This window comes from Somniosus microcephalus, chromosome 22 (assembly GCF_052327205.1).
Source record: "Somniosus microcephalus isolate GS21.2 chromosome 22, FLI_Smic_1.0, whole genome shotgun sequence".
NCBI lineage: Eukaryota > Metazoa > Chordata > Chondrichthyes > Squaliformes > Somniosidae > Somniosus > Somniosus microcephalus.
Window position 1 is genome coordinate 43,808,760 of NC_141008.1, and position 27,164 is coordinate 43,835,923.

At 46.7% G+C, this 27,164-nt stretch overlaps 1 protein-coding gene across 5 annotated transcripts in view; it reads left to right on the forward strand.

The window, feature by feature from the left end:
* Positions 1 to 27,164, forward strand: part of LOC147102226 (integrin alpha-E-like) — a 208,162-nt gene that overhangs the window by 144,344 nt on the left and 36,654 nt on the right. For 3 of the 5 annotated variants that reach the window (XM_085964540.1, XM_085964539.1, XM_085964542.1), the window contains exons 22-29: positions 2,453 to 2,526; positions 3,614 to 3,755; positions 7,104 to 7,208; positions 8,433 to 8,512; positions 12,864 to 12,944; positions 15,027 to 15,093; positions 17,558 to 17,650; positions 21,449 to 21,520. In XM_085964540.1, coding sequence (XP_085820666.1) covers positions 2,453 to 2,526; positions 3,614 to 3,755; positions 7,104 to 7,208; positions 8,433 to 8,512; positions 12,864 to 12,944; positions 15,027 to 15,093; positions 17,558 to 17,650; positions 21,449 to 21,520 — 714 coding nt within the window. The remainder of the gene's footprint in view (positions 1 to 2,452; positions 2,527 to 3,613; positions 3,756 to 7,103; positions 7,209 to 8,432; positions 8,513 to 12,863; positions 12,945 to 15,026; positions 15,094 to 17,557; positions 17,651 to 21,448; positions 21,521 to 27,164) is intronic. The other 2 variants (XM_085964541.1, XM_085964543.1) reach the window with 1 other exon arrangement.

Here is a 27,164-nt window from a genome sequence, read left to right on the forward strand (position 1 = left end):
ATGTTTCAATAAGATCGCCTCTCATTCTTCTGAACTCCAATGAGTAGAGTCCCAATCTACTCAACCTCTCCTCATATGTCCATCCCCTCATCCCCGGGATTAACCGAGTGAACCTTCTTTGTACTGACTCGAGAGCAAGTATGTCTTTTCTTAAGTATGGACACCAAAACTGTATGCAGTATTCCAGGTGCGGTCTCACCAATACCTTGTACAACTGAAGCAATACCTCCCTATTTTTATATTCTATCCCCCTAGCAATGAAAGCCAACATTCCATTGGCCGCCTTAATCGCTTGCTGCACCTGCATACTAACCTTTTGAGTTTCGTGCACCAGGACCCCCAGATCCCTTTGTACTTCAGTACTTTGCAGTTTCTTGCCATTAAGATAATAACTTGCTCTACGATTTTTCCTGCCAAAGTGCATAACCTCACACTTTCCAGTATTGTATTCCATCTGCCAAATCTCTGCCCACTTACTTAGCCTGTCTATGCCCCCTTGCAGGTTTTTTTTATGTCCTCCTCACTCACTACTTTCCCTCCCATCTTAGTATCATCTGCAAACTTTGATATGTTACACTCGGTCCCCTCCTCCAAATCGTTAATATAGATTGTAAAGAGTTGGGGACCCAGCACTGACCCCTGCGGAACACCACTAGTTACTGATTGCCAGTCTGAGAATGAACCATTTATTCCAACTCTTTGCCTTCTGTTAGATAGCCAATCCTCTCTCCATGCCAGAATATTACCCCCAATCCCATGATTTTTTATCTTACGCAATAATCTTTTGTGTGGCACCTTGTCAAATGCCTTTTGGAAGTCTAAATACACTACATCCACTGGTTCCCCTTTATCCACCCTATATGTTACTTCCTCAAAGAACTCCAGCAAATTTGTCAAACATGACTTCCCCTTCATAAAACCATGCTGACTTTGTCCTATTAAATTATGATTATCCAAATGTCCTGTTACTGTCTCCTTAATAATGGACTCCAAAATTTTACCTACCACAGATGTTAGGCTAACCGGTCTATAGTTTCCAGCCTTCTGTCTACTGCCCTTTTTAAATAAGGGTGTTACATTAGCAGTTTTCCAGTCTGCCGGGACCTTTGCTGAGTCCAGGGAGTTTTGGAAAATTATTACCAATGCATCCACAATCCCTACCACCACTTCCCTCAAGACCCTAGGATATAAGCCATCAAGTCCAGGTGATTTATCCGCCTTGAGTCCCATTATTTTACCGAGTACCACTTCCTTCGTGATTTTGATCGTGTTTAGCTCCTCCCCCCCCATAGCCCCCTGTTTGTCCAGTGTTGGGATATTCTTAGTGTCCTCTACTGTAAAGACTGATACAAAATATTCATTCAGTGTTTTTGCCATCTCCATATTTCCCACCATTAATTTCCCAGTCTCATCCTCCTGATACAGTCTGATAGGGATACAGTGCTGGAGGCTCCTGACACAGTCTGATAGGGATACAGTGCTGGAGGCTCCTGACACAGTCTGATAGGGATACAGTGCTGGAGGCTCCTAACACAGTCTGATAGGGATACAGTGCTGGATGGTCCTGACACAGTCTGATAGGGATACAGTGCTGGAGGCTCCTAACACAGTCTGATAGGGATACAGTGCTGGATGTTCCTGACACAGTCTGATAGGGATACAGTGCTGGATGCTCCTGACACAGTCTGATAGGGATACAGTGCTGGATGTTCCTGACACAGTCTGATAGGGATACAGTGCTGAAGGCTCCTGACACAGTCTGATAGGGATACAGTGCTGGATGTTCCTGACACAGTCTGATAGGGATACAGTGCTGGATGCTCCTGACACAGTCTGATAGGGATACAGTGCTGGAGGCTCCTAACACAGTCTGATAGGGATACAGTGCTGGATGCTCCTGACACAGTCTGATAGGGATACAGTGCTGAAGGCTCCTGACACAGTCTGATAGGGATACAGTGCTGAAGGCTCCTGACACAGTCTGATAGGGATACAGTGCTGGATGCTCCTGACACAGTCTGATAGGGATACAGTGCTGGATACACCTGAGTGTCTTTAATGGCTCGTCCAAGCACAGTGCTTGTTTCCAAGATGACTGATTTGTGACTTTAGCTGAGCTGAAGATGTGCAGCTCACGTCCGTCCTCCAGTCCTATATGGTATCTATGTGGGTTTAGTCTAGGAATGTCCCTTTACCTATAAAATGCTACAAGAAAAGCTGTCCCCTTTGTTCAGTTATCGACTAAAATCCAAACCACTTTCCAATATTATATGCAGCTGTTAAAATTCTATTGCTGCACTTTCTGTTTTTTTTTATTCGTTCATAGAATAGGGGCGTCGCTGGCAAGGCCAGCATTTATTGCCCCTCCCTGTTGCTAAGGTAATTCTGTGATTAATATTTATCATATAAGGTGTGGGAAACATTTACATCTAGACCTTGTTTTTTCTTTCAGCTCCAATTTCAGAAGGACTGTGGTTCTGATGATATCTGCAATGCAAATCTGAAATTGGAATCCAGTCTGCCACAGTAAGTTGATAATGCTTTATATCACGGTGCCTGTGTGAGTAAGCTGATATGGCCTATGCTTTGTATGTGTATATGGCACAGGAGCATCTATTTATACTTGTAGATGAGGAGCGGATTGGGTGCAGGTTCATGGTGAAGGGCTCAAATACCAAGGGACATAAATTAAAACATGGGGTGTTAGCAGCAAGAAGGTAATTCAGATTGAACATTTATACTGAAAATGTAATGGAGTTGTGACCTAAGTTACCAGGGAAGGCTATTGAAGTAAAAGCATTAGATAACAGTGCCAGGTGATGGTGAGTGAAGTAAATAACAGTCACGAAGACTGGCCAAACCAAATTAGCAATAATACTGTGGAGGATGAATTCCTGGAGTGTGTACAAGATGGTTTTTTAGACCAGTACGTTGAGGAGCCAACTAGGGAACAGGCTATCCTAGATTGGGTATTGTGCAATGAGAAGGGGTTAATTAATAATCTTGTTGTACAGGGCCCTTTAGGGAAGAGTGACCATAACATGATAGAATTCTTCATTAAGATGGAAAGTGAAATTAGTCCAATCCGAAACTAGGGTCCTAACTCTAAACAAAGGAAACTACGAAGGTATGAGGAGGGAGATGGCTATGATAGATTGGGGAGCTTCATTAAAAGGCATGACGGTGGATAGGCAATGGCTAACATTTAAGGAATGAATGCATGAATTGCAACAGCTATACATTCCTTTCTGGCGCAAAAACACAAAAGGAAAAGCGGTCCAACCATGGCTAACAAAAGAAATTAAGGATAGTATTAGATCCAAAGTGGAGTCATATAAAGTTGCCAGAAAAAGTAGCAAGCCTGAGGATTGGGAGCAGTTTAGAGTTCAGCAAAAAAGGACCAAGAGATTGATTATAAGGGGAAAAATAGAGTATGAGAGTAAACTTGCAAGGAACATAAAAGCGGATTGTAAAAGCTTCTACAAGTATGTAAAAAGAAAAAGATTAGTGAAGACAAATGTCAGAAATGGGTGAATTTATAATGCTCCTATTTTTCTATGTTTCTATTCACATTTGGTCTTGTTTTACCGATGCAAACTATAACTGATTTCAGAAATTTTATGTGGATTGTTGGCAAGACAAAAGAAGTGAGTTTGAAGATTCTTCTGTCTAATATTGGAGAGGATTCATATCTCACCACCATGGACCTGTCCTACCCGAAGAGCCTTTACTTCAAGGGGATTCCAAAACCACTGGTGAGATGAAATTTTGACAAAGGGATTACAGCTGAAATATTGGGGGGGGGGTGTTGGGTCGGGCGGGTCGATGGTTGGCACAGGCGGGTTGATGGTTCGCACATGATAATGAGGCAATTTTCAGTTGAATTAAACAGTCATTTGAATTTAACACCGCCAGCACGGATTTCCCGTGAAAAGGAGGCAAGTTTCAGGTGCACTTCATGTAGATCTTTAAAGTTCAGATTGCCCGATCTGAATAAAGGCTCAGTGCTTACAGCTGCTTTGTCAGTTCCCCCTGGCAAATGTTTTGCAGAGAGTTCTTATGACTGAGAAATTTCTGAGAAGTTTGTAGGCTTTCAAACAGACACCAGCAGGATGGGGGCCGCCATGGATGTTTTCGACCGTACATCAAACAAGGAAGACAATCATCATCCACGGCGGAGTGGGCCTTTGGCGTAGCGGTAAGCATCCCCGCCGCTGGGCCAGAAGGTGTAGGGTTTCGAACCCCGCTCCAGACAGTCCCGGCAAGTGGAGTCGGAGCTCCGGCTCTAAATTCTGGGTTGACATCCAGCGGGATACTTGCGTCCGTGGGTGCGGGAGCCCGTAAAACCCTCCTGCCATAGGACTAACCACCCTAATGGCTGGTATGAAGATGGTTACGGTCACGGAAGGAGCGTTAACGCGGCCAGAAATCCTTCCACCACTTCATACAGTTCCCCAAAGGGAACAGTGTGAAGACACGTACGACGACGACGACCATCCACGGCAGCGATGACATGCTATGGTGGGATCAGCACGTGCACAGGAGGGAGGTGTACAGGAGGGAGGTGCAGAACAACAGAGAGAACAGAGTGGTTGATAAAAATTCCTGCTGATCTGGTGGTGATCAGATTGCCACGTGTGTACAATCAATCGCATCCTACACTTGTGGGAAACCAGTCAGAAAGGCGAATCTGAGAGCCCACTCGTGATGACAATAGCCAGAATAAGTCGACGCCCTGGAAAACAACACATCCGTCACCTGCCTTATACATATATGGGCAGCTGACTGAGAGAACCCGGACATGTCTCCAGTGGCGCACTGGAAGGAGCCAGAGGCAAAAAGGCATCTTCTGATGAGAACATTGAAGAAGAGGAGGAGGAATATGAAGATGGGGCACCCATCGCCAGACCAGCTAAATACATTGCTGCTCGGGATGCGCTCATAGCTCAAAAGTTCAGTTAGTTATTCCAACTGGAACAAATAACAGATGAAAGCCACTGCCACCAACCCCCCTCCCCACACAAAACAGTGCTTCAACCATGCATCCACCCATGGCACATCCGCCCAATGGGTGCCATCATGTATTGACATTCATCATGAAGCAAGTGAAAGGGTGAGTTGACACTCCGGGTGCAATAATGGACAAGACGTGGAAGTGGTGCTAAGCAATAAATCTTATGTGGCATTATAAAAAAACGAAACTTAACATTCCATTTTGTCAAACAACCATGTTCATACTCTTGGTGAAATACAATTGCTTTAACTTATGGTTCCTACCGCTTCGATGTGGTGCATCCCATGTGGCTTCAGCAGAGGTAGAGGCAGGCTGCTCAGAACCCTGCCCTGACTGCTGAGATGTTTTTGGCCGAAGACCTCTGGGTTTTGGAGCCCCTGAGGGCCCCGCCAAAGACTGCTCCACTTGCCCCTGTGCAGGGGCAGACTCAGCCATCGAGAGACGGGTACTGGCTGAGGTGGGGCAGGCGGCAATGGGTGAGAAGTCAGATCACTTTGAGTGGAGTTCCCACTTCCATGTCCCCATTCACCATCATCCCTTTCCTGAGCTAGCGCCATATCACTCCTGCCACTCTGCTGCAGACCAGCTTGGTGAATTCAAAGTCTGCATGGCCATGCTAATGGCCTGCATGGACTCATTTGAGAGCCAGGCATGAAGCTCCACAGAGGCGGCCATTCTCTCCATGTCAGACAATCTTGCAGTTACTGTGCCAGCAATTCACTACTGTCGGAGCTGGACTCCTCCATCCTCTCCGCTATTGTGGAGAGTGTGCGTGGCACATATCTCATTACTTCGCAAAGTTGCTGATGTACCTCTATCATCCTCCTTCTCAACGACTGGTTCAGCATCTGTGTCAAGCTGACCAGACCTTAGAGAGGATTGCACCCCCAATGTGGACTCTCCACAACTGTCCCTGCCACCAGTGTCTGCTCGTGCGCACTTATGAATTGTGAATCACCAGGTGAAAACCCAACTAACTCTAACTGGACCCACCAAAGTGCGAGTATTTGCGCTAGCGCGTGGCTGTACATCCTGTGATGAGGCACCCTCAGAAGGAATGAGGTTCTCTGAGGAATCGTGGTCAGGCATGTACTCACTTTTCCTGACCTGGTTAGGTCATTAAATCTCTTCCTGCACTGCATCCAAGCCTGGGGCACAATGCTTCTGCTGCTCAGCTCCTTAGCTACCTCCAACCACGCCTTCTTGGCAATAGCAGCAGATTACTTCCTCCCATTGCTCGGAAAGTATGACCCTCCTGCTCCTGACTGCACTCAGCAGTAATTCAAGGGAAGCATCATTGAATCTGGGTGCTGCCTTTACTCTTTATGAATCATCCTAGACACCTCCTGGCTCCTCCAAATTCCATTTCTGCATTGGCCCTTTAAATATTGGACTTCAGATCGCGTCATTACGGTGCGCATCACGCCCGCTGCGCAGCTTGGAGACGCAAAACCCTTAAGTTGAAATCTGAGAACCTGACCCGCTGACTTTACTTCTGGGTTTTGAAAACACAATTCCCCCTTCCCCACTCAGAACCCATCTTTGCATTAATATCGGGACCATTAACTCATTTATTCTCTCCACAGATGATGACCTGCTTAGTGCCATTTTCTGTTTTTGTTTCAGATTTCCAGCATCTGCAATTTTTGCGGTTGATTAAGATCAACACTAGTAGCTAGATTGAATGTTTGTTTTTATTAGAGGGTAGGACTGCCACAGGATATTACTCCAATTAATCATGAACATATGAAAAGAAGGGTGAGAAAAGTCCAACCTTTGCGTTTGATGCTGCAACATCTTACACCACCCTCCCCAGTCATTAATAATGCTTAAAGTAATCATCAAAGCTCTGCTTCACAAGGAAATTTAGTTCAATAGGAACATATTTCTACAGTGAGGGTCCAGATCCCATTATTGATTTCCTGTTCCCGGCAGAAATGATGCTGCAGAAATGTATTTGTACAGGATGTGAGCTGTTGGGATGTGTCGTTGTAGAATTGGCACTGCTGAACACTGGCTGAGTTTTCATCACTTTGAACCGTACCTGCGTTTTTGTGCCTAATCTGACTGTTCATTACCAATGTTACAGCCTTCACAGCTCGCAGATGTCAAGTGTACCGATCAAGCAACAACATCTTCCTTATCATTCTTAAGCTGTGAGATTTCCCACCCAGTGTTCAAGAGGACTTCACGAGTAAGTAATTAAATGATTGTGTGCACTTTCACATTTTAAAATGAAAATAAACAGACATTTATTGCTCTTCACCTAAAACAAGCAGATGTACGCACACATGTACATAGACATCCCTCTCCTCCACATGTACGCACGCACCCTTTCCTCAGGAGGTTACAGGGTTCCCCAGGGAGGGGTTAGACCATGAAGTGGTTTTAACACGAGGATGAGAATTTTAAATTAGAGGTGTTGGGGGACTGGGAGCTAATGTAAGTCAGCAAGGCGATGGTGATACACGAGCGGGACGTGGTGCGAGATAGGATACGAGTATACGTTTACGGGTGGAGAATGGGTGACCAGCCAGGAGAGCACTGGAATAGTCAAGTCTGGTGGTGACAAAGGTATCGATGAGGTTTTCATCAGCAGAGGGGCTGAGGTAGGGGCGGAGACAGGTGTTATTATAGAGGTAGAAGTAGGTGGTCTTTGTGATGGAGAGGATATGCGGTCAGAAGCTCGACTCGGGGTCAAATAGGATGCCGAGGTTGTGAACAGTCTGGTTGAGCCTGAGACAGTAGCCAGGGAGGGGGAAGGAATCGGTGGCTAGGGAACGACGTTTGTGGCGGGGACCAAAGACAATGACTTCAATCTTCCCTTGTTTAACTGGATGACTCATCCAGGACTGGATGTTGGACAACACAGAGGTAGTTGAGGAATTGAGAGATGTGGTGGAACCTAACGTCATGTCTTTGCCGAGGGGCAGCATTTAGCTGAGGAGGCCAAGGGTTGATACTTGGGGGCTCTGGAAGTAGTATACTCCTAGGTATAAGCATACATACCTCCACGAGTATGCGCGCACAGACACCCTTTCCCCACTTGTACACACACAGATTACTGCACACTCCTATACATTTCTCCACAAGTATGCACACACCCTTCTTCCTATGTGTACACATATACAATGTCAGTCAGCAATATGCATCCTTTTTAAAATGTAGTGCAGAAGCAGTTCAAAAACTAAAACGAATTTCATGTGTAGTTCACATTAAACTTTCTACAAAAAGATTTACACTGAGTTCCTTCTGGTATTGCTGAATAACTGGCTAGAGGCTGTCTTCCCATATCGTTTCAGATTCAGGCCTGATTTAGTGGCACTATACTTCCCTTTAAACAGTGTTTATAATCTGCTACTTTCACTAGATTTATTGCAGCTTTTGTCTTATTCTGATAACCGTTTTTTAACGACAGGCAGAATTTTCTATTCCTTGGGACCTTGAGCCAGCCCCAGTTAAGGAGCAATTTGCAAGTATCAGCATCAATGTCAGCAAGTAAGTAGGGAATTAAACAGTAATTGTTTTGTATTTTAATAGAATGTTGACACTGTCTTTAAATGTTATCTTCAATATTTTATTATTCAACATCATAGCAACTCTAACCAGATTTAGAAAACAAGAATTTTTAGAAACATTTCCTCCAGTTCTGTGAATCCTTAACTTAGCCATTGATTGCTGCAACTTGTGACAAACTTGATCAAAAGCTTTCTGAAAATAAACTGTCTCCCCTGTCCAGCATGTTAGCAGTGCCTTTGAAAAACTCCAGCAGATTATTAAAACTTCCTTTCCTCAATCCATGCTAACAAGTTGTGACTTTTTTTTTACTTGTTCTCTGAATGTGGATGTCGCTGGCAAGTCTGGCATTTATTGCCTATCCCTAATACAGTAGCAAAATACTGTGGATGCTGGAAATCTGAAACAACAACAGAAAATGCTGGAAACACTCAGCAGGTCAGGCATCATCGTGGAGAGAGAAACAAAGTTAACGTTTCAGGTTGATGAACCTTTGTCAGAACTGGAAAAAGTTGGAGAAGTAACAGATATTTAAGCTCTTGTGGGGCAAGGAAAGAGAGGGAGGAGGAAAGAACAGAAGAGTAGGTCTGATAGGATGGAAGACAGGAGAGATTAAAAGACAAAAGGGATGATGGTGCAAGGCAAAAAGAGATGGTAATGGGACTAGTTAAGAAGCAAAAGATGACTCTAGATGAGGTGTAAATGGCAATGGCAGAATCATCAACAGCTGCCATGTGAGAGAGAAAAAAGAAAACATAGGGGCTGAGGTTATAGTCTGAAGTTGTTGAACTTGATGTTGAGTCCAGAAGGCCGTAAAGTACCTAATCGAAAGATGAGGTGCTGTTCCTTGAGCTTACGTTGAGCTTCATTGGAACACTAAGAGGCCGAGGACAGAGAGATCAGAGAGGGAGTGAAGCGGAGAATTAAAGTGACAGGCGACCGGAAGCTCGGGGTCACGCTTACGGACTGAATGGAAGTGTTCCGCAAAGCGGTCACCCAATCTGCGTTTGGTCTCCCCAATGTAGAGGAGACTGCATCGTGAGCAGCGAATACAGTATACTAAATTGCAAGAAGTACAAGTAAATCATTGTTTCACCTGGAAGGAGTGTTTGGGACCCTGGACAGTGGGAAGGGTGGAGGTAATCATAAAATCATAGAAATTTACAGCACAGAAGGAGGCCATTCGGCCCATCTTGTCTGTGCCGGCCGACAAAAAGCTATTCACCCTAATCCCACTTTCCAGCACTTGGTCCGTAGCCTTGTAGGTTATGGCTCTTCAAGTGCATATCCAAGTACTTTTTAAATGTGATGAGGGTCTCTGCCTCTACCACCCTTTCAGGCAGTGAGTTCCAGACCCCCACTACCCTCTGGGTGAAAAACTTTCTCCTCAAATCCCCTCTAAACCTCCGACAATTACTTTAAATCTATCTAAAAGGACAGGTGTTGCATCTCTTGCGCTTGCACGAGAAGGTGCCGTGGGAAGGGGAAGGGGTGTTGGCGGTGATGGGGGAGTGGACCAGGGTGTCACGGAGGGAGGGGTACCTTCAGAATGCTGAAAGGAGGGGGGAGGGGAAGGTGTGTTTGGTGGCTGGAGGTGGCGGAGTGGAGGATGTTCCGTTGAATGTGGAGGCTGGTGGGGTGAAAGGTGAGGACAAGGTTGAACCCTATTGTGGTTCTGAGAGGGAGGGGAAGGGGTGAGAGCGGGAAATGGTCTCCCCATGAACTAGAAAATTTCATTCACTTTGCTTCCAATTTCCACCCTTCCCTCACCTTCACATGGTCCATCTCCTACCCATCCCTTCTTTTCCCTTCCCTTCCTCGACTTCTTTGTCTCCATTTCTGGGGATAGACAATTGTCAAACATCCACTATAAGCTCACTGACTCCCACAGCTACCTGGACTACACTTCCTCCCACCCCGCTTCCTGTAAAGACTCTATTCCATGCTCCCAGTTTCTCTGTCTCCGCCACATCTGATGCCACCTTCCATACTAGTGCTTCCGACATGTCTTCCTTTTTCCTCAACTGAGGATTCCCCTCTACCGTGGTTGACACGGCCCTCGACCGTGTCCGTTCCATTTCCCGCACTTCTGCTCTCACCCCTTCCCCTCTCTCCCAGAACCACGATAGGATTCCCCTTGTCCTCACCTTTCACCCCACAAGCCTCCACATTCAACGTATCATCCTCAGCCATTTCCACCACCTCCAGCGTGATCCCACCACTAAACACATCTTCCCCTCCTTTCAGCATTCCGAAGGGACCACTCCCTCCGTGACACCCTGCTCCACTCTCCAAACACCCCCAACATCCCTTCCCCTTCCCACGGCACCTTCCTGTGCAAGCGCAGGCGATGTAACACCTGCCCTTTTACCTCCTCCCTTCCCACTGTCCAGGGCCCCAAACACTCCTTCCAGGTGAACAACGATTTACTTGTACTTCTTGCAATTTAGTATACTGTATTCACTGCTCACGATGCATTGGGGAGACCAAACGCAGTCCGTAAGTGTGACCCCGAGCTTCCGGTCGCCTGTCACTTTAATTTTCCGCTCCACTCCCACTTTATTCTTTCCATCCTCAGCCTCTCACACTGTTCCAACAAAGCTCAACGTAAGCTCGAGGAACAGCACCTCATCTTTCAATTAGGCACTTTACAGCCTTCTAGACTCAACATCGAGTTCAACAATTTCAGACCATAACCTCTGCCCCTATGTTTTCTTTTTTCTCTCACATGGCAGCTGTTGATGATTCTGCCAGTGCCATTTACACCTCATCTAGAGTCATCTTTTGTTTCTTAACTTGTTCCATTACCAACTTCTTTTGCCTTGCACCATCATCCCTTTTGTCTTTTAATATCTCCTGCCTTCCATCCTATCAGAGACCTTCCCTTTTTTCTTTCCTACCCCCCCTTTCCTTGCCCCACACTTGCTTAAAGATCTGTTACTTATCCAACTTTTTCCAGTTCTGATGAAGGGTCATCGACCTGAAACGTTAACTCTGTTTCTCTCTCCACGATGCTGCCTGACCTGCTGAGTGTTTCCAGCATTTTCTGTTATTGCCCATCGCTAGTTGTCCTGAGAAGGTGGCGGTGAGCATTCTCCTTGAAGCACTGCAGTCTTTGCGTTGGCAATGCACCCGCAATGCTGTTGGATAGGAAATTCTGCTTTAAATGCAAATCAGAATGATGTGTGACCTAGAGGTGATGGTATGTGACCTAGATGGTGTTCTTATAATCATGCTAGTTTCAATCATAATGCATTAAAGGAGAGTCAGCGTAGGCTCAGGAAACCATTAAAATCTCTTTAGATCTATAAGTCAGGTGTTTCTTTAATAGATAAATGGAAAGAAGGAAAATAATGATGAAGAATGCAACTGGGTTGATGAATGGAAGATGCAGATCAGTGTGGATGAGTGCTATTGTCTTATGCTCCAAGTACAAACTCCATCCCCGTGCTACCATTTCTGCCCCCCTCTCCGGCTACTGTCTCAGGTTGAACCAGACTGTTCGCAACATTGACATCTGAACCCATATTCTCTCCGTCACCAAGACTGCCTATTTTCACCCCCGTATTATTGCCTGTCTCCACCCCAACTGAGGCCATCTGCTGCTGAAACCCTCATCCATGCCTTTGTTACCTCCAGGCTCAACTATTCCAATGTGATCGTGGAGATCGAGGGGCTTTGGGGGGGGATCGAGGGGCTTTGGGGGGGATTGAGGGGCTTTGGGGGGATTGTGGGATGCGTGTGGGGCTCGGGGGCTAGCAATCGATGGTGGTCAGGGGGATCACATCAGCCAGCAACAATCCGCGGGCTCGGAGCCTGGAGGTCAGGGATCACCGGGGGAGGGGGCTGAGAGGTGAGGGAGGTTGGGAGCTGGGGTGGGGTGAGGATCTCGGGGGAGAGAGGTCAGTGGTTAGGGGGCTGGGGATCTTGGGGAGAGGGAGGTTGGGGGAGGTGATCTTGGAGGAGGTGGTGGAGGGGACCTCGGAGGAGCCGAGTCAGGTCGGGGGCTGAAGGGAGGGAGGTCGGGGGTGATGGTGTGAGGGGGTCGGGGACGAGGTGGTGTTAGGGCTTTCGTGGGGGAGAGAGGTCGGGGGCTGGGGGGGGGTCAGGGGGTGAGGGAGGGTCGGGGATCTCGGTGGGGGGATGGGTGAGGGAGATCGAGGGCTGGGGTACTAGGAGAAGCAGCGATCGGGTTGGTGCTTTATTGAGCTTACCTTTGTTTTCAGGCGATCTTTAGGGCTTGTTTCCCTGAGTGTAGCCCGTGAGTACAATATTTTAGTATAATATCCCTTTTAGATATTTATTCAGCTGCAGATCTTTTCTTCCTTTACAGCAAGAATGGAGTTGGAGACCCTGTTCATGCCACCCACAATATACCCGTGAAGCATGGCTTGAATGTCTTCCTGAAATCGGAGTAAGTGCCATTTCAAGAATTAATCTTTAGCTTTCTGCTTTTGCAAAGTTATTGTTTTTGTGTTTTTTTGGACGGGATACATCGACGAGTTCCTTTTGTGCTTTTGTGTTTAGTGAGCTGCATTCAAGATCTCTGTGGCTGAAAATACCCATTACAGTTCATACCTCTTTACTTTTCCACCAATTTACTCTTTTTTGATCATTGTCTCCTGAAAGCCATGTGCAGTCCACATGCTGGTTGCCCTCAAGGTTATTTATGTAGAACCTAGACACACAGGCCGCGATTTTCTCAGCAGTGTCAGGATGGGTGTGTGTCAGCTGGTTTCTGACTTCCAGTCCTGCCCCCAGTTGCCTCCTCTCCACAGACATGATTTTCCCTTGATTGGCCTTGTTAAGGGCTTACCAGCCAATTAACAGGAAGCAGGTCTGATGCTGTCATTTGATGACACGTCATCTGCCGGTTTCCTTAAAAGTACCATGCACAATTTTATTTTGACAGTTGATTTCTCAGTGTTTGACAGCATTGAGGTGCTGAAAACACTGACAATCACTGCACAAAGGTGAACTCTTGTACCCAGGCTCTCCAGTGACTCCCTCCATATGCTGGAATAGATGGCAGCTGCAGGTGACATGGCAGAAGCGATCTGTCACTGGTGAGAGCGGTTTTCCCAATGAGGTGGTACTGGGCATATAGTTGGATTTAAAAACTTGTAAGCTAAAGAAATCTGTAAATGTTTAAAAAAATGCAGTAGCCAACATTTTCTTTGCTCTGAAACTCACCATGTGCAACATTGGATCCTTCACACCACTTCTGCAGCTGTCATCTTTTCACAAACATTACACCAGACTCACAACACGCCACACTTACCTGGCGTGGTGTCCGGATGTCAGGAAATCCGACCCAGAAGCTGGAAAATCCAAAAACAGGCTGAAAACTACTGACAAGTACCTGTTAATAGGCAGATAATTGCCTTTAATCCTTTTCCCGCCACTAGGTGTCAGGTCCATTTGCAAATCGGGGACCCGACACTTGGGAAGGTTGTTTGGAGGCGGGTTCGGGACCCGCCGTCAATCAAACCGACTTTAACCTCTGACCCGCCTCTCTCAGCGCCGACAAAATCGCGGCCTGAGTGTTTGCAGTTTTGCCTGAGGGGGTAGGGGCACAGCTGATCCCAGTCCTGACCACAAGCACACACTTTTCAACAGGAGAGAATGGATAACGAATAAGAGTGGGAACCCTGTCAATTTCCCCCCTCTTTAGCAGAGGGTCACTGAAATCAATCCAATTTTGCTGGTCAGCTCTGGCAGCTGGGAATTTTGGTTTCAGGCTGCCTCCCACCATTCTCCATGTCATGGATGACTACCCCTTATGCTGGCTCCATTTGTTGTCCTCATCGCACAAGAAGGTTGTGAAGTGCGCTGCAAACCGCGATGATGCCCGCCACTCTGGCTGGGCTCTGTTGGAGGAAGCCCCAGACCTTTCATAGTTTCAAGATTCCATTGTCTGCTTGATGATGGCCCTTGTAGAACGTGGGTCTCTTTGTGCCTGTGTTAAATAGGTGTATCTGGAGATCACCAGATGTCATATGCTAGGCCTGCAGTGGGTAGCCTTGGCCACGAAAGATGCTGTCCAGGGTCAAACAATAGGGAATGGATGACATTTAGAGTACTTATAATGCTCAAGAAATCACTTGCTAATGCCAAAGAAAGCAATTTTACACAGTAACAGCTATCAGTTGCTGAGCCTTTTTGCTGTTTAAAAGAAACATCTGATTTCAGCTACTGTTCTTGATTTGTGGGCTGGAACAGGAACTGCTGTATTGTGGGTGTGAAGGACATGGAATCACTTTGGCTGCATTAATGTACATTCATCAAACTCCTGCCTGCTTCAGTTGGGAGCTTCCACTGCTGACCACAGACCCGACCAGACTCTGCCCTATTTCACAATTTATTATGCCATGCCTGCACCCAGAATGGGGACGTAATAGGCGTGAAAATCATCAGCATTATGTGGTTTTCTGTTGCGCAGGCTTCTATCTATAACAAATATTCCCAATGAATCAAGGTCTTCAATTTATTACAGAAATCAAATAACAAAAGTTGAAATCCGCAATGACGACATGGATGAGACTGTAAAGTTTAATTTCCAGGTATGGTGTGTTATGTTTACCTGTAATTAACTGTTCAGGCACGATCACAGCTTTGCAAGAATAAGCCAAATTCACTGCAGAGTGACAGTGTTATTTCACCTGCTTGGATGTGACAATAATGTGATATCTCGATTAAATTAATTTTGTTCAACAAACATTGGTACAGCTTGAAAATTTATAGTGTTAAAGGCTGTGCTGATGTTCTGACTCTGGCACTAGTATGGGCTAGGATAACTTACTGGTTCTGGTTCTGGACTGGGTTAGGTTCAGTGTTAGGTTAACTTAGTGGTTCTGGCGCTGGACTGTGTTAGGATTAGTTAGGGTTATGTTTTTTTTAAATTATTCATTCATAGGACGTGGGTGTCGCTGGCAAAGCCAGCATTTATTGCCCATTCTTAATTGCCTCTGAGAAGGTGGTGGTGAGCCACCTTTTTGAACCGCTGCAGTCTGTGAGGTGAAGTTACGCCCACAGAGGCTGTTAGGTAGGGACTTTGACTAAGGATTTTGACCCAGCGACAGTGAAGGAATGGCGATATACTTCTAAGTCAGGATGGTGTGTGACTTGGGGGGGAACTTGGAGGTGGTGGTGTTCCCATGTGCCTGCTGAAGGTACTCCCAATGTGCTGTTAGGTAGGGAGTTCCAGGATTTTGACCCAGCGACGATGAAGGATCAGCGATATACTTCTAAGTCAGGATGGTGTTTGACTTGGAGGTGGTGGTGTTCCCATGCACCTGCTGCCCTTGTCTTTCTAGGTGGTAGAGGTCGTGGTTTTGGGAGATGCTGTCGAAGAAGCCTTGGCGAGTTGCTGCAGTGCATCTTGCAGATGGTACACACTGCATCCACGGTGCGCCGGTGGTGCAGGGAGTGAATGTTTAAAGTGGTGGATGGGGTGCCAATCAAGCGGCCTGCTTTGTCTTGGATGGTGTCGAGCTTCTTAAGTGTTGTTGGAGCTGCACTCATCCAGGCAAGTGGAGAGTATTCCATCACACTCCTGACTTGTGCCTTGTAGATGGTTGAAAGGCTTTGGGGAGTCAGGAAGTGAGACACTCGCCGCACAATACCTAGCCTCTGACCTGCTCTTGTTGCCACAGTATTTATGTGGTTTGTTGTAAAAACCCAACTGGTTCACTAATGTCCTTCAGGTTAGCCCCCTACTGGGTCTGGGCTGCATGAGACTCCAGTCCCACACGGTGTGGTTGACTCAATGCCCTCAGGGTAAATAGGGATGTGCAATAAACACTGAATTACCAGCATTGGCCACATCCCAAGAACACATTTTTTGGAAAAGTTTTCTACACAAGGAATCCAGAGGCATGTCAGTATTTCTAAAACTGACCTTTACTGGCAGAGCTAATTAATTTCATTACGACTTCATAAATATAAAGAAAAAACACCTGGACACTGCAACTCAGAGATACAGGTCTGAACAGAGGTTTTGGTGTTGGCTCGTTAGGTAGAAAGGGATTGCTGTTTTAAAATATTAGCAACTGTAAATGTAGTGAACAAAGAGAAGGATAGTAACAGACTTCAGGAGTATAGACAGACTGGTGAAATGGGCAGACACATGGCAGATGAAATTTAATGAAGAGAAGTGTGAAATGATGCATTTTGGTAGGAAGACTGAGGAGAGGCAATATGAACGAAATGGTACAATTTTAAAGGGGGTGCAGGAACAGAGAGACCTAGGAGTGTACATACACAAATCGTTGAAAGTGACAGGACAAGTTGAGAAGGCTGTTTTCTTAAAAAAAAAAAGCATACGGGATCCTGGGTTTTATAAACAGAGGCAGAGAGTACACAAGCAAGGACGTTATGCTGGTTCGGCCTCAGCTGGAGTATTGTGTCCAATTCTGGGCACCACACTTTAGGAAGGATGTCAAGGCCTTAGGATGGAGATGAGATTTACTAGAATGGTACCAGGAATGAGGGACCTCAATTACGTGGAGAGACTAGAGAAGCTGGAAATTTTCTCCTTAGAGCAGAGTAGGTTAAGGGGAGATTTAATGGAGGTGTTCATAATTATGAAGCGTTTTGATTGAGTAGATAGGGAAAACTGTTACCACTGGCAGAAGGGTTGGTAACCAGAAGACACATATTTAAAATAATTGGCAAAAACACAGAGGGGAAACGAAGAGCACTCTTTTTACTCAGCGAGTTATAATCTGGAGTGCGCTGCCTGGAAGGGTGGTGGAAGCAGATTCAGTATCTTTCAAAATGAAAATGAATCTCTACTTAAAAAGGAAAAATAGTGCTGGGCTATGGGGAAAGAGCAGGGGAGTAGGACTAATTGGAGAGCTCTTTCAAAGAGCCGGCACAGGCACAATGGGCTAAATGGCCGCCTTCTGTGCTGAATGATTCTATCATTTTAACTGTTTATCATGAAGAGAGGCTCTAATTCTCAATATTACTAGGATACTAACTCTTTGTTCAATAGATTGTAAACTCTGTGTGCTCCTCTCACAGGTCACCATGGACAACCCTTACAATGCTTCAGTAAAACTAGCCATATCAATCCCAGTGACAGTACAGGGACGGCAGATTCTCAACCTGCACCAGGTAAATCTGATTTTAATCTGATTCAATTTCAGCAATATCACTTTCAGCAATATCAAAATGACGCATTTACAGATACCGATAATAAGAATCAATTAAATATTAATACAATAGCAAAATACTGCGGATGCTGGAAATCTGAAACAACAACAGAAAATGCTGGAAACACGCAGCATCGTGGCGAGAGAAACATCGAGTTCAACAATTTCAGACTATAACCTCGGCTCCTACGTTTTCTTTTTTCTCTCACATGGCAGCTGTTGATAATTCTGCCAGTGCCATTTACACCTCATCTCGAGTCATCTTTTGTTTCTTAACTTGTTCCATTACCATCTCCTTTTGCCTTGCACCATCATCCCTTTTGTCATTTAATCTCTCCTGCCTTCCAGCCTATCACAGACCTTCCCTTTTGTTCTTTCCTCCCCTCCCCCCTCTCCCTGCCCCACACTTGCTTAAAAATCTGTTACTTCTCTAACTTTTTCCAGTTCTGACGAAGGGTCATCGACCTGAAACGTTAACTCTGTTTCTTTCTCCACGATGCTGACTGACCACCTGAGTATTTCCAGCATTTTCTGTTGTTTCAATTAAATACTATACTACTATCAATACCATTAACAGGTTTACCAGTCCTCGATCTGGATGAGCTCCAGTATTAGGGGCACCAGTACTAGACCTGGACTGATTCCACTATCAGGGGCACAAGTACTAGACCTGGACTGACTCCACTATCAGGGGTACCAGTAATAGACCTGGTCCAGCTCCAGTACAGGTACCGTAGCATAGTGGTTATGTTACTGGACAAGTAATCCAGAGGCCTGCAAAAATGATCTAGTGATATGAGTTCAAATCCCACCATGATGGGGAATTTATATTTAGTTAATTAAATAAATCTGGAATAAAAAGCTAGTACAGGAAACTTTGTTATATCCGGCACCGACGGGACCGAGCTGTTGCCGATCTATCAAAACTGCCGGACATACAAAGTTAATGTTGAAGCATACGGAGGTTTTCATCTCCGTATCTGACAACAAACACTGTTGCTTAGCAACAGCTTGTAAACAGTTGGCCCGTACCTTGGAAGCGTCTCTGTAGCTTAGCAACAGCTTCAGAGAGACTTTCCAGAGCCCGACTGTTGAAAACAAAGCCACGAGAAGAAAAAAAACCTAACAAAACGGCTCCTGATTTCTGCCGGTAGGTCGAGGTTTCCAGACATGCAACCTCCAGATAAACCAAAGTTTCCTGTATCAGTAATGGTGACCCTGAAACTACCGGATCGTCGTAAAAACCCATCTGGTTCACTAATGCCCTTTAGGGAAGAAAATCTGCCGTCCTTACCTGGACTGTCCTATATGTGACTCCAGACCCACAGCAATGTGGTTGACACTTAATTGCCCCCTAGCAAGCCGTATCAAACTGCTACAAAAAAAGAATAAAACCGAAGGGACCACCCGGCATCCAATTCAGACATGTAAAAGGCTCACCAAGCCCAGTCGACCCTGCAAAGTCCTCCTCACTAACACCTGGGGACTTGTGCCAAAAAGCTGTCCCACAGACTAGTCAAGCAACAGTCTGATATAGTCATACTCACAGAATCATACCTTTCAGTCAACTTCCCAGACGCTTCCATCACCATCCCTGTCCCACTGGCAGGACCAGCGATGGTGGCACAGTGGTATACAGTCGGGAGTGAGTGATCCTGGGAGTCCTCAACATTGACTCCGGACCCCATGAAGTCTCATGGCATCAGCTGATGAATCAGTACTCTTCCATGTTGAAGAAGCATGGAGCGTAGCAAGGGCACTGAATGCACTTTGGGTGGGGGACTTCAATGTCCATCACCAAGAGTGGCTTGGTAGCACCACTACTGACTGAGTACTGAAGGACATGACTGGGCCTGCGGCAGTTGGTGAGAGAACCAACATGAGGGAAAAACCTACTTGACCTTGCCCTCAACAATCTACCTGTCGCAGATGCATCTGCCCATAACAGTATTGGTAGGAGTGACCATCGCACAGTCCTTGTGGAGATGAAGTCCTGTCTTCACACTGAGGACACCCTCCATTGTGTTGTGTGGCACTACCACTGTGCTAATTGGGATAGATTCAGACAGATCTAGAGTAGCTCAAAACTGGGCATCCATGAGGTGTCATGGGCCATCAGCCGCAGCAGAACTGTATACTACTACAATCTGTAATCTCATGGCCTGGCATATCCCTCACTCTACCATTCCCATCAAACCAGACGACCAACCTTGGTTCAATGAAGAGTGTAGAAGAGCATGCCAGCAGCAGCACCAGGCGTACCTAAAAATGAGGTGCCAATCTGGTGAAGCTACAACACAGGACTACATGCATGCTAAACAGTGGAAGCAGCATGCTACAGACAGCTAAGTGACCCCACAACCAACGGATCAGATCAAAGTTCTGCAGTCCTGCCACGTCTTAAAGGAGGATAGAGAGGCAGAGAGGTATTGAGAATGGGTAGTATAGTGGTTATGTTGCTGAACTAGTAACCCAGAGGCCTGGACTAATGATCCGGAGACATGAGTTCAAATGCCACCATGGCAGCTGGGATGGGATTCAGTTAATTAAATAAATCTGGAATAAAAAGCTAGTATCAGTAATGTTGACCATGAAACTATCGGATTGTCGTAAAAACCCGTCTGGTTCACTAATGTCCTTTAGGGAAGGAAACCTGCCGTCCTTACCTGGTCTGGCCTAAATTTGACTCCAGACCCACAGCAATGTGGTTGACTCTTAACTGCCCTCTGAAATGGCCTAGCAAGCCACTCGGTTGTCAAGGTGGCAGCTCATCACCACCTTCTCGAGGGCAATTAGGGATGAATGAATAAAAAGAAGATGCTTAGAGAGGGAATTCCAGAGCTTAGGGCCCAGGCAGATGAAGAAGTGCCAATGGTGGACCGATTAAAATCGGGGATGCGCCAGAGTGCGAGGGTGTGAGTGAAGGAACACTTACAGGTGAAGACTGCAGATGTTGAGGACCCTCCGGGGCATTAACGGCACACTCTTGAACTACTTTATTATAGTGAGGGGGAGGTGGGTGTAAGTGGCCGACAGGTTTAGTGCAGTGCATTCTTGGAAGGTATGGCTGGCTGCTGTTACCTTACCTTTCTTGTACTGAGTTGTCCTTTGTGGCACTGACTGCCCTGGTCACCTCCTTCCACTAGCTTTGTGCACTTTCTTTGGAGGGTGTTTGACACACGGTCCCAAACAGGGCCTCCCTCCTCTGCCTTACTTGGTCCAGCAGCTCATGCATTGCTGTGGGTCTGGAGTCAAATTTAGGCCAGACCAGGTAAGGACCTGAGGACTCTGAGCTCTCCAGCAGACCTGTGTGACGTACCCCAATAACCTTTACATCCGCTTTCTACCAAAGCTTGTTTTCATGATGCCCAGACAAGTCAGCTGCTGTAGATATTTAAATGCTGTATTGGCATTTACCGCCCTCAAATGAGTGAGCTCCCAACCAGAACCACTGATAATGTCGGGAGATCACCCAGTCTTCAAATTAGGCTTTTCCAAAAATTTCAGTGGGGTCAGTGTCGATGCAGTTGGGCGGCAGACATCCCACCCCACTGCCCTGTGCTTCACTCCAGTAAACAAAACCACACCAAGCAACTTCAGGAGAGGGGGCAGAGGGCTGGGGGGAATGAGGAGGGAAAAATAAAAATTGCATTAAATGGCTTAATTTAGTTTTAATTTACCTTTTTATATCCCTGGACAAGAATGTTCACTCTTAATTTTGGTTGGCTACCTGGAACTAAACTGTCTGTCCTTTTCACAGGAATTTTTGAAACATTGCCGGAAAACAGAGATCTTAAAACAGCAGCCAACACAGAAAGGAAAAGATCAATGGGTACTTTTTAAATTGTTTATCTAACTCTTTATATGTTATATATCCTCCAGTCAACCAAACAGAATAATGTTGACAGTATCAGCATCTCCCCAAGATACAGCACCACATCCCAACCTGCACCCCCCGCCATGAGACGCAGGACTTCCTGTCCCCTGAGCAGAGCTCCACGTAGCACGCTGACTTCCCGCAAAGGCACCTCAACTCTCTGTCAAAAAATTTGTTACTCACCGGTGGTCCCTTTCTGGAAGAGTAAATCTGGGACTAAAATGTCTTTCTGTGACCAGGCAATGTGCTGAAAACTAATGGTACGCCGATATAGGAGGTCTTTTTAACTTATCCCACAGACGGGAACAGGGCAGCTTTGGGTTGCATCCCCATTTTACACACCACCCGATTTTACAATCCACTGACTGGGTGTAAAATGGGTTTCCTACTCAAACCTGCCCTTTCCTGCCATATTGTGAGAACGGTATGGGGTAAAAATACTACTCTGCCCTCCCAGCAAAATTACAGACCTTCAAGCCTTGTTTAAATGAATGGATGTAAAATCACTGAGGGGGTGGGTGCAATTTCCTGATACATCCTAGGAGCACAGGTGCAGAAAAGTTACCGTATGGGATGGAGAGGGGAGGGGGTAAGTTACCAGGAGCGGCCATTGAAGCGGAAAGCATAAGGGTGCAAGAGAAATGAGAGGTGTTTCTGAGGGAGGAACGGAGAGGTTTGATGAGGGGGTGATGGTATGGGGAGGGCAGGGGAGGGGTTCCATGAGAGGGTGGGTAGGTGTAGTCAATCTCTGAAAAAAGGATGGGTTTGTTGGGCCTAATGGCATTTCCCTCAACATTTTTATTTTCTGATGCAGGCAGACAGAGTTAAACAATGGGGCTGTACAATCAGGATAGTTTTGGGAAGTTTCACTTTTAAGGGTTAGCGTAGGATTTCAGACCTTTATCTTCCGGTTGGTGTTAGTTGTACTTCTTATCAGAGTGAGGGGATTAGGTAAAGCCCATGTTTGTACATGGCCTGTGCAGGGAATGGGCTTGAAGCAGGATAAAGGGAGAATTGGCAGATATACGAGCAGTAGAAAGTTTTATTCCCTGGACTTTCCCTCTCTCATGGGACTATTCTCCACTCTGTACCTGCCCCAGCTGGACCTTGACAGTGGGAATCACTGGGGGAAATCCCCATCTGACCCACTGCATGGCACAAAGTACCGGAACTCTCACCATTTAGACACTTCTACCTTTATTAACTTGAGGAGTGAAGAGTTTCTATGACAAGTCACTCGGCAGGATCACCTCACTACCTCTTCAGTTGAGATTATGAAAGGATTTAAGTAGGGATATAGTGAAAGGCTATTTCCACTGGTTGGCAATCTCTCAAGGCGGCACATGGCTGTTTCCAGAAGAATGAAACAGGAGGTTAGAAGTCATTTATTGCCCACATTGGATTATTAGGGCCTAGAAATTCAGTGGCCTGCGCCACCAGTTTGCGCCCAAAGAGGGCTTTTGCGCCACTGTGCAAACCTACCGCGATATTTAGCGGGGCGCTAATGGCGGCGCTAGCCAGTAGCGCTGCGCCGCCACCAATGACGTCATCGGTGTGCGCAGCGCCCCGCTATCGCCCCGCTGGCCATATTTGGTTGCTGCCGCCTCCCCCGCGCCGGCCGCAAACAGCGACCGGTACACGGGGCCTACTGCCGGTAGTGGGGCGAGTTAAGGTGGAGGTCCGGCCGCTTTTTCGGCGGCCGCCTGCCCGCACCTCCTTCCCCGGCCTCCTACACCACCACCCCCCCACTCCCCCCGCGGCATTGCCGGCTGTTTCCAGAGAGCCCGGCACTTCTCCTTGGTGCCGGGCTCATTTGCCGGCACTCGCGAGCGGGGATCGCGCTGTTGCAGGCACCTCCCCCTTAAGAATGAGAGGAAGGCCTGCCGTGCCGCAGCGGGTGGCGCTGCGGCACTTTACACGCCGATACTCAGTTTCAGCGCCCCAAGCGGGGCGCCGAAACCCTTGTTTAGCGGCCGGCTTCCACTTGGGGCGTTGAAACTGAATTTCCCGCTGGCGCAAGTGGCTCCGCGCGCAACGGTAATTCCGGCGCCCAGGCGAGCTGGGCGCCCCAAACTGAATTTCTAGGCCTAGATGTTTTACCACAAGTGGCTTTTGAGGCAGAGACTATAACATTATTTAAAGGGGAATTGGATAAGTATTTGAAAAGGAAGACTATAAAAGAATAGGGTGAAAGGGTAGATGAATTGGATTAGAGTAGCGGGTTTGGTAGCAGGGTGGTGATATTACTGGACTAGTAATCCAGAGAACATGAGTTCAAATCCCACCATTGCAGTTTGAGAAATTGAATTCAGTTTCAAAGAATCTGGAAATAAAAAACTGGTATCACAAAGTATTTACAGCACAGATACAGGCCATTCGGCCCAACAGGTCCATGCCGGTGTTTCTGCTCCACACGAGCCTCCTCCCACTTCTCTTCATCTAACCCCATCAAAATATCCCTCTATTCCTTTCTGCTTCATGTGCTTATCTAGCGTCCCCTTAAATCTGTGCTATTCGCCTTAACTACTCCTTGTGGTAGCGAGTTCGACATTCTTGCCACTCTGAGTAAAGAAGTTTCTTCTGAATTCCCTATTCGATTTATTAGTGGAAAAATCTTCTCTATGTCTACCCTATCAAACCCTGTCATAATCTTAAAGACCTCTATCAGGTCACCCCTCCGTCTTTTTTCTAGAGAAAAGAGCCCCAGCCTGTTCAATCTTTCCTGATAGGTATAACCTCTCAGTTCTGGCACACCCTACTCCTCTGGCACTTTCTCCTTCTTTGAGCATCTCACCTTGTTCCACCCCTCTCACTCTCATTTAAAATCCTCGTTCTCTACTGCCCACCCAAGAACCATAAAAATGTTCTCATTAAGATATCTTCACTGCTTTCCTCCCTGAGCCGCGGCACCGAGTGACTCCTCATCCTCTGTGATTTCAACCTCCATCTCAATTCATCATGCTCTTTCTCCTCTGAGTTCACTGCCCTCCTATCCTCCCTTAATCTCTCCCTCCAGGTAAACTCCCCAATCTATATTCACAGCCACCCCCTTGACCTTGCCATATAGAGTCCATTATAAAAGATGTAATAGCAGAGCACTTGGAAAAAAGTGACCGGATCGGACAAAGTCAACATGGATTTACAAAAGGTAAATCGTGCTTGACTAATCTGCTGGAATTTTTTGAGGATGTAACTGGTAAAATAGATAAGGGAGAACCAGTGAATGTGGTGTATTTGGACTTTCAGAAGGCTTTCGATAAGGTGCCGCATAAGAGATTAGCATGTAGAGATAAGGCACATGCGATTGGGGGCAAGGTATTGACTTGGATAGAGAACTGGTTGGCAGATAGAAAGTAAAGAGTTGGAATAAACGGGTCTTTTTCCGAGTGGCAGGCAGTGACTAGTGGGGTACCGCAGGGATCGGTCCTTGGACCCCAGCTATTCACAATATATATTAATGATCTAGACAAGGGAACTAGATGTAATATCTCCAAATTTGCAGACGACACAAAGCTGGGTGGGCGTGTGTGCTGTGAGGAGGATGCTGAGAAACTCCAGGATGATTTGGACAGGTTGGGTGATTGGGCAGAAGCATGGCAGATGCAATATAACATGGATAAATGCGAGGTTCTCCACTTTGGTGGCAAAAACAGGAAGGCAGATTATTATCTGAATGGCAATAGATTGGGAGAAGGGGAAGTGCAACGAGACCTGGGCATCCTTGTGCACCAGTCGTTGAAGGTAAGCATGCAGGTGCAGCAGGCGGTTAAGAAGGCAAATGGTATGTTGGCCTTCGTAGCGAGAGGGTTTGAGTACAGGAACAAGGATGTCTTGCTGCAGTTGTACAGGGCCTTGGTGAGACCACATCTGGAGTATTGTGTGCAGTTTTAGTCACCTTATCTGAGGAAGGATATTCTTGCCATGGAAGGAGTTCAGCGAAGATTCACCAGGCTGATACCTGGGATGGCAGGAATGACGTATGAGGAGAGATTGGGTCGATTGGGCTTGTACTCGCTGGAGTTTAGGAGAATGAGAGGGGATCTCATTGAAACTTTTATAAAATTCTGACAGGACTGGACAGACTAGATGCAGGAAGGATGTTCCCGATGGTCGGGGAGTCCAGAACCAGGGGTCACAGTCTAAGGATAAGGAGTAGGCCATTTAGGACAGAAATGAGGAGGAATTTCTTCACCCAGAGAGTGGTGAACCTGTGGAATTCTCTACCACAGAAGGCTGTAGAGGCCAATTCATTAAATATATTCAAGAAGGAGTTGGATATATTTCTTAAGGCTAAAAGGGATCAAGGGGTATGGGGAGAAAGCAGGGACCGGGTACTGAATTTGGATGATCAGCCATGATCGCATTGAATGGCAGAGCAGGCTCGAGGGGTCGAATGGCCTACTCCTGCTCCGATCTTCTATGTTTCTATATCTCACATGGCCTTGCTACTCCCACCGTGGCAATCACAGATAAGGCCAGCTCTGATCACTTCCTTGTATCACTGTCTGACCATGTTCCTAACCCTACTTCCTTCTGTGTCCGCCCCCGAACAAAACTTTCTCAATTCACTTACAACTGCATTTTCAAAACCCCAACTGTCTAGCATTTGGCCCTCCATTCACCACATTTCTGCAGCTGCCGATCTGTTCAACCACACCCTCACCTCCACCTTGATGCTCTAGTCCCCATTAAAACCATTGTTCTCTCTCACCCTGGCTATTCCCCTGGTGCGGCCCTCATCTCCGCTCCCTTAAGTCTAAGGGACACAGACATGAACAGATATGGCGGGCAATTGGTTTAGCCATTCACCGCCGGATCTGGCTGGACCACATAAAGCACTGTCGGGTCCTGCTCTCGTCTGTCAAAACTGCTCACTATTCCAGGATCATCCTGGAGTGCAAAGATAACTCCCAACTCTCTACTGCAAACAGTCTTCTTAAACCCCTCTCCCCTGTCTCCTCCACCCTCAACAAGTGTGAGGAGCTCATGAACTTCTTTATTACTAAGATTGAGACTATTCGATCAGCTGCCTCTGCCACTTCCCTTTCTTCCTCTAGCCCACTGGGCCAAACTTCCTCTAAGGCTCCCCCAGCTCTAGCCCTGAACTCGCATCTTTTTCTAGTTTCGCTCCAATCTTCCATCGTGCCCTCTCCAAGCTCATCTTGTCCATGAGACTCCCTTCTTGCTCCCTCGACCCTATTCCCACTAAACTGCTGACCACCCAACTTCTCTTCCTGACTCCCATGTTAGCTGATATGGTTAACGGTTCTCCTCAGATACTGCCCCCCTCTCCTTCAAATTTGCTGTCATCACCCCTCTCAACAACCCAATCCTTGACCCCCCTCCATCCTTGCAAGCCACCGCCCCATCTCCAATCTCCCTTTCCTCTCCAAAGTCCTTGAATGTAGTGTTGCCTCCCAAATCTGTCCCCATCTTTCCCGGAACGCCATGTGTGAATCCCTCCAATCAGGTGTCTGCCTCTGCCACAGTACCAAAATGGCTCTTATCAAAGTCACAAATGACATCCTATGTAACTGTGACAAAGGTAAACTATCCCTCCTCGACCTGTCTGCAGTCTTTGACACAGTTGACTATACCA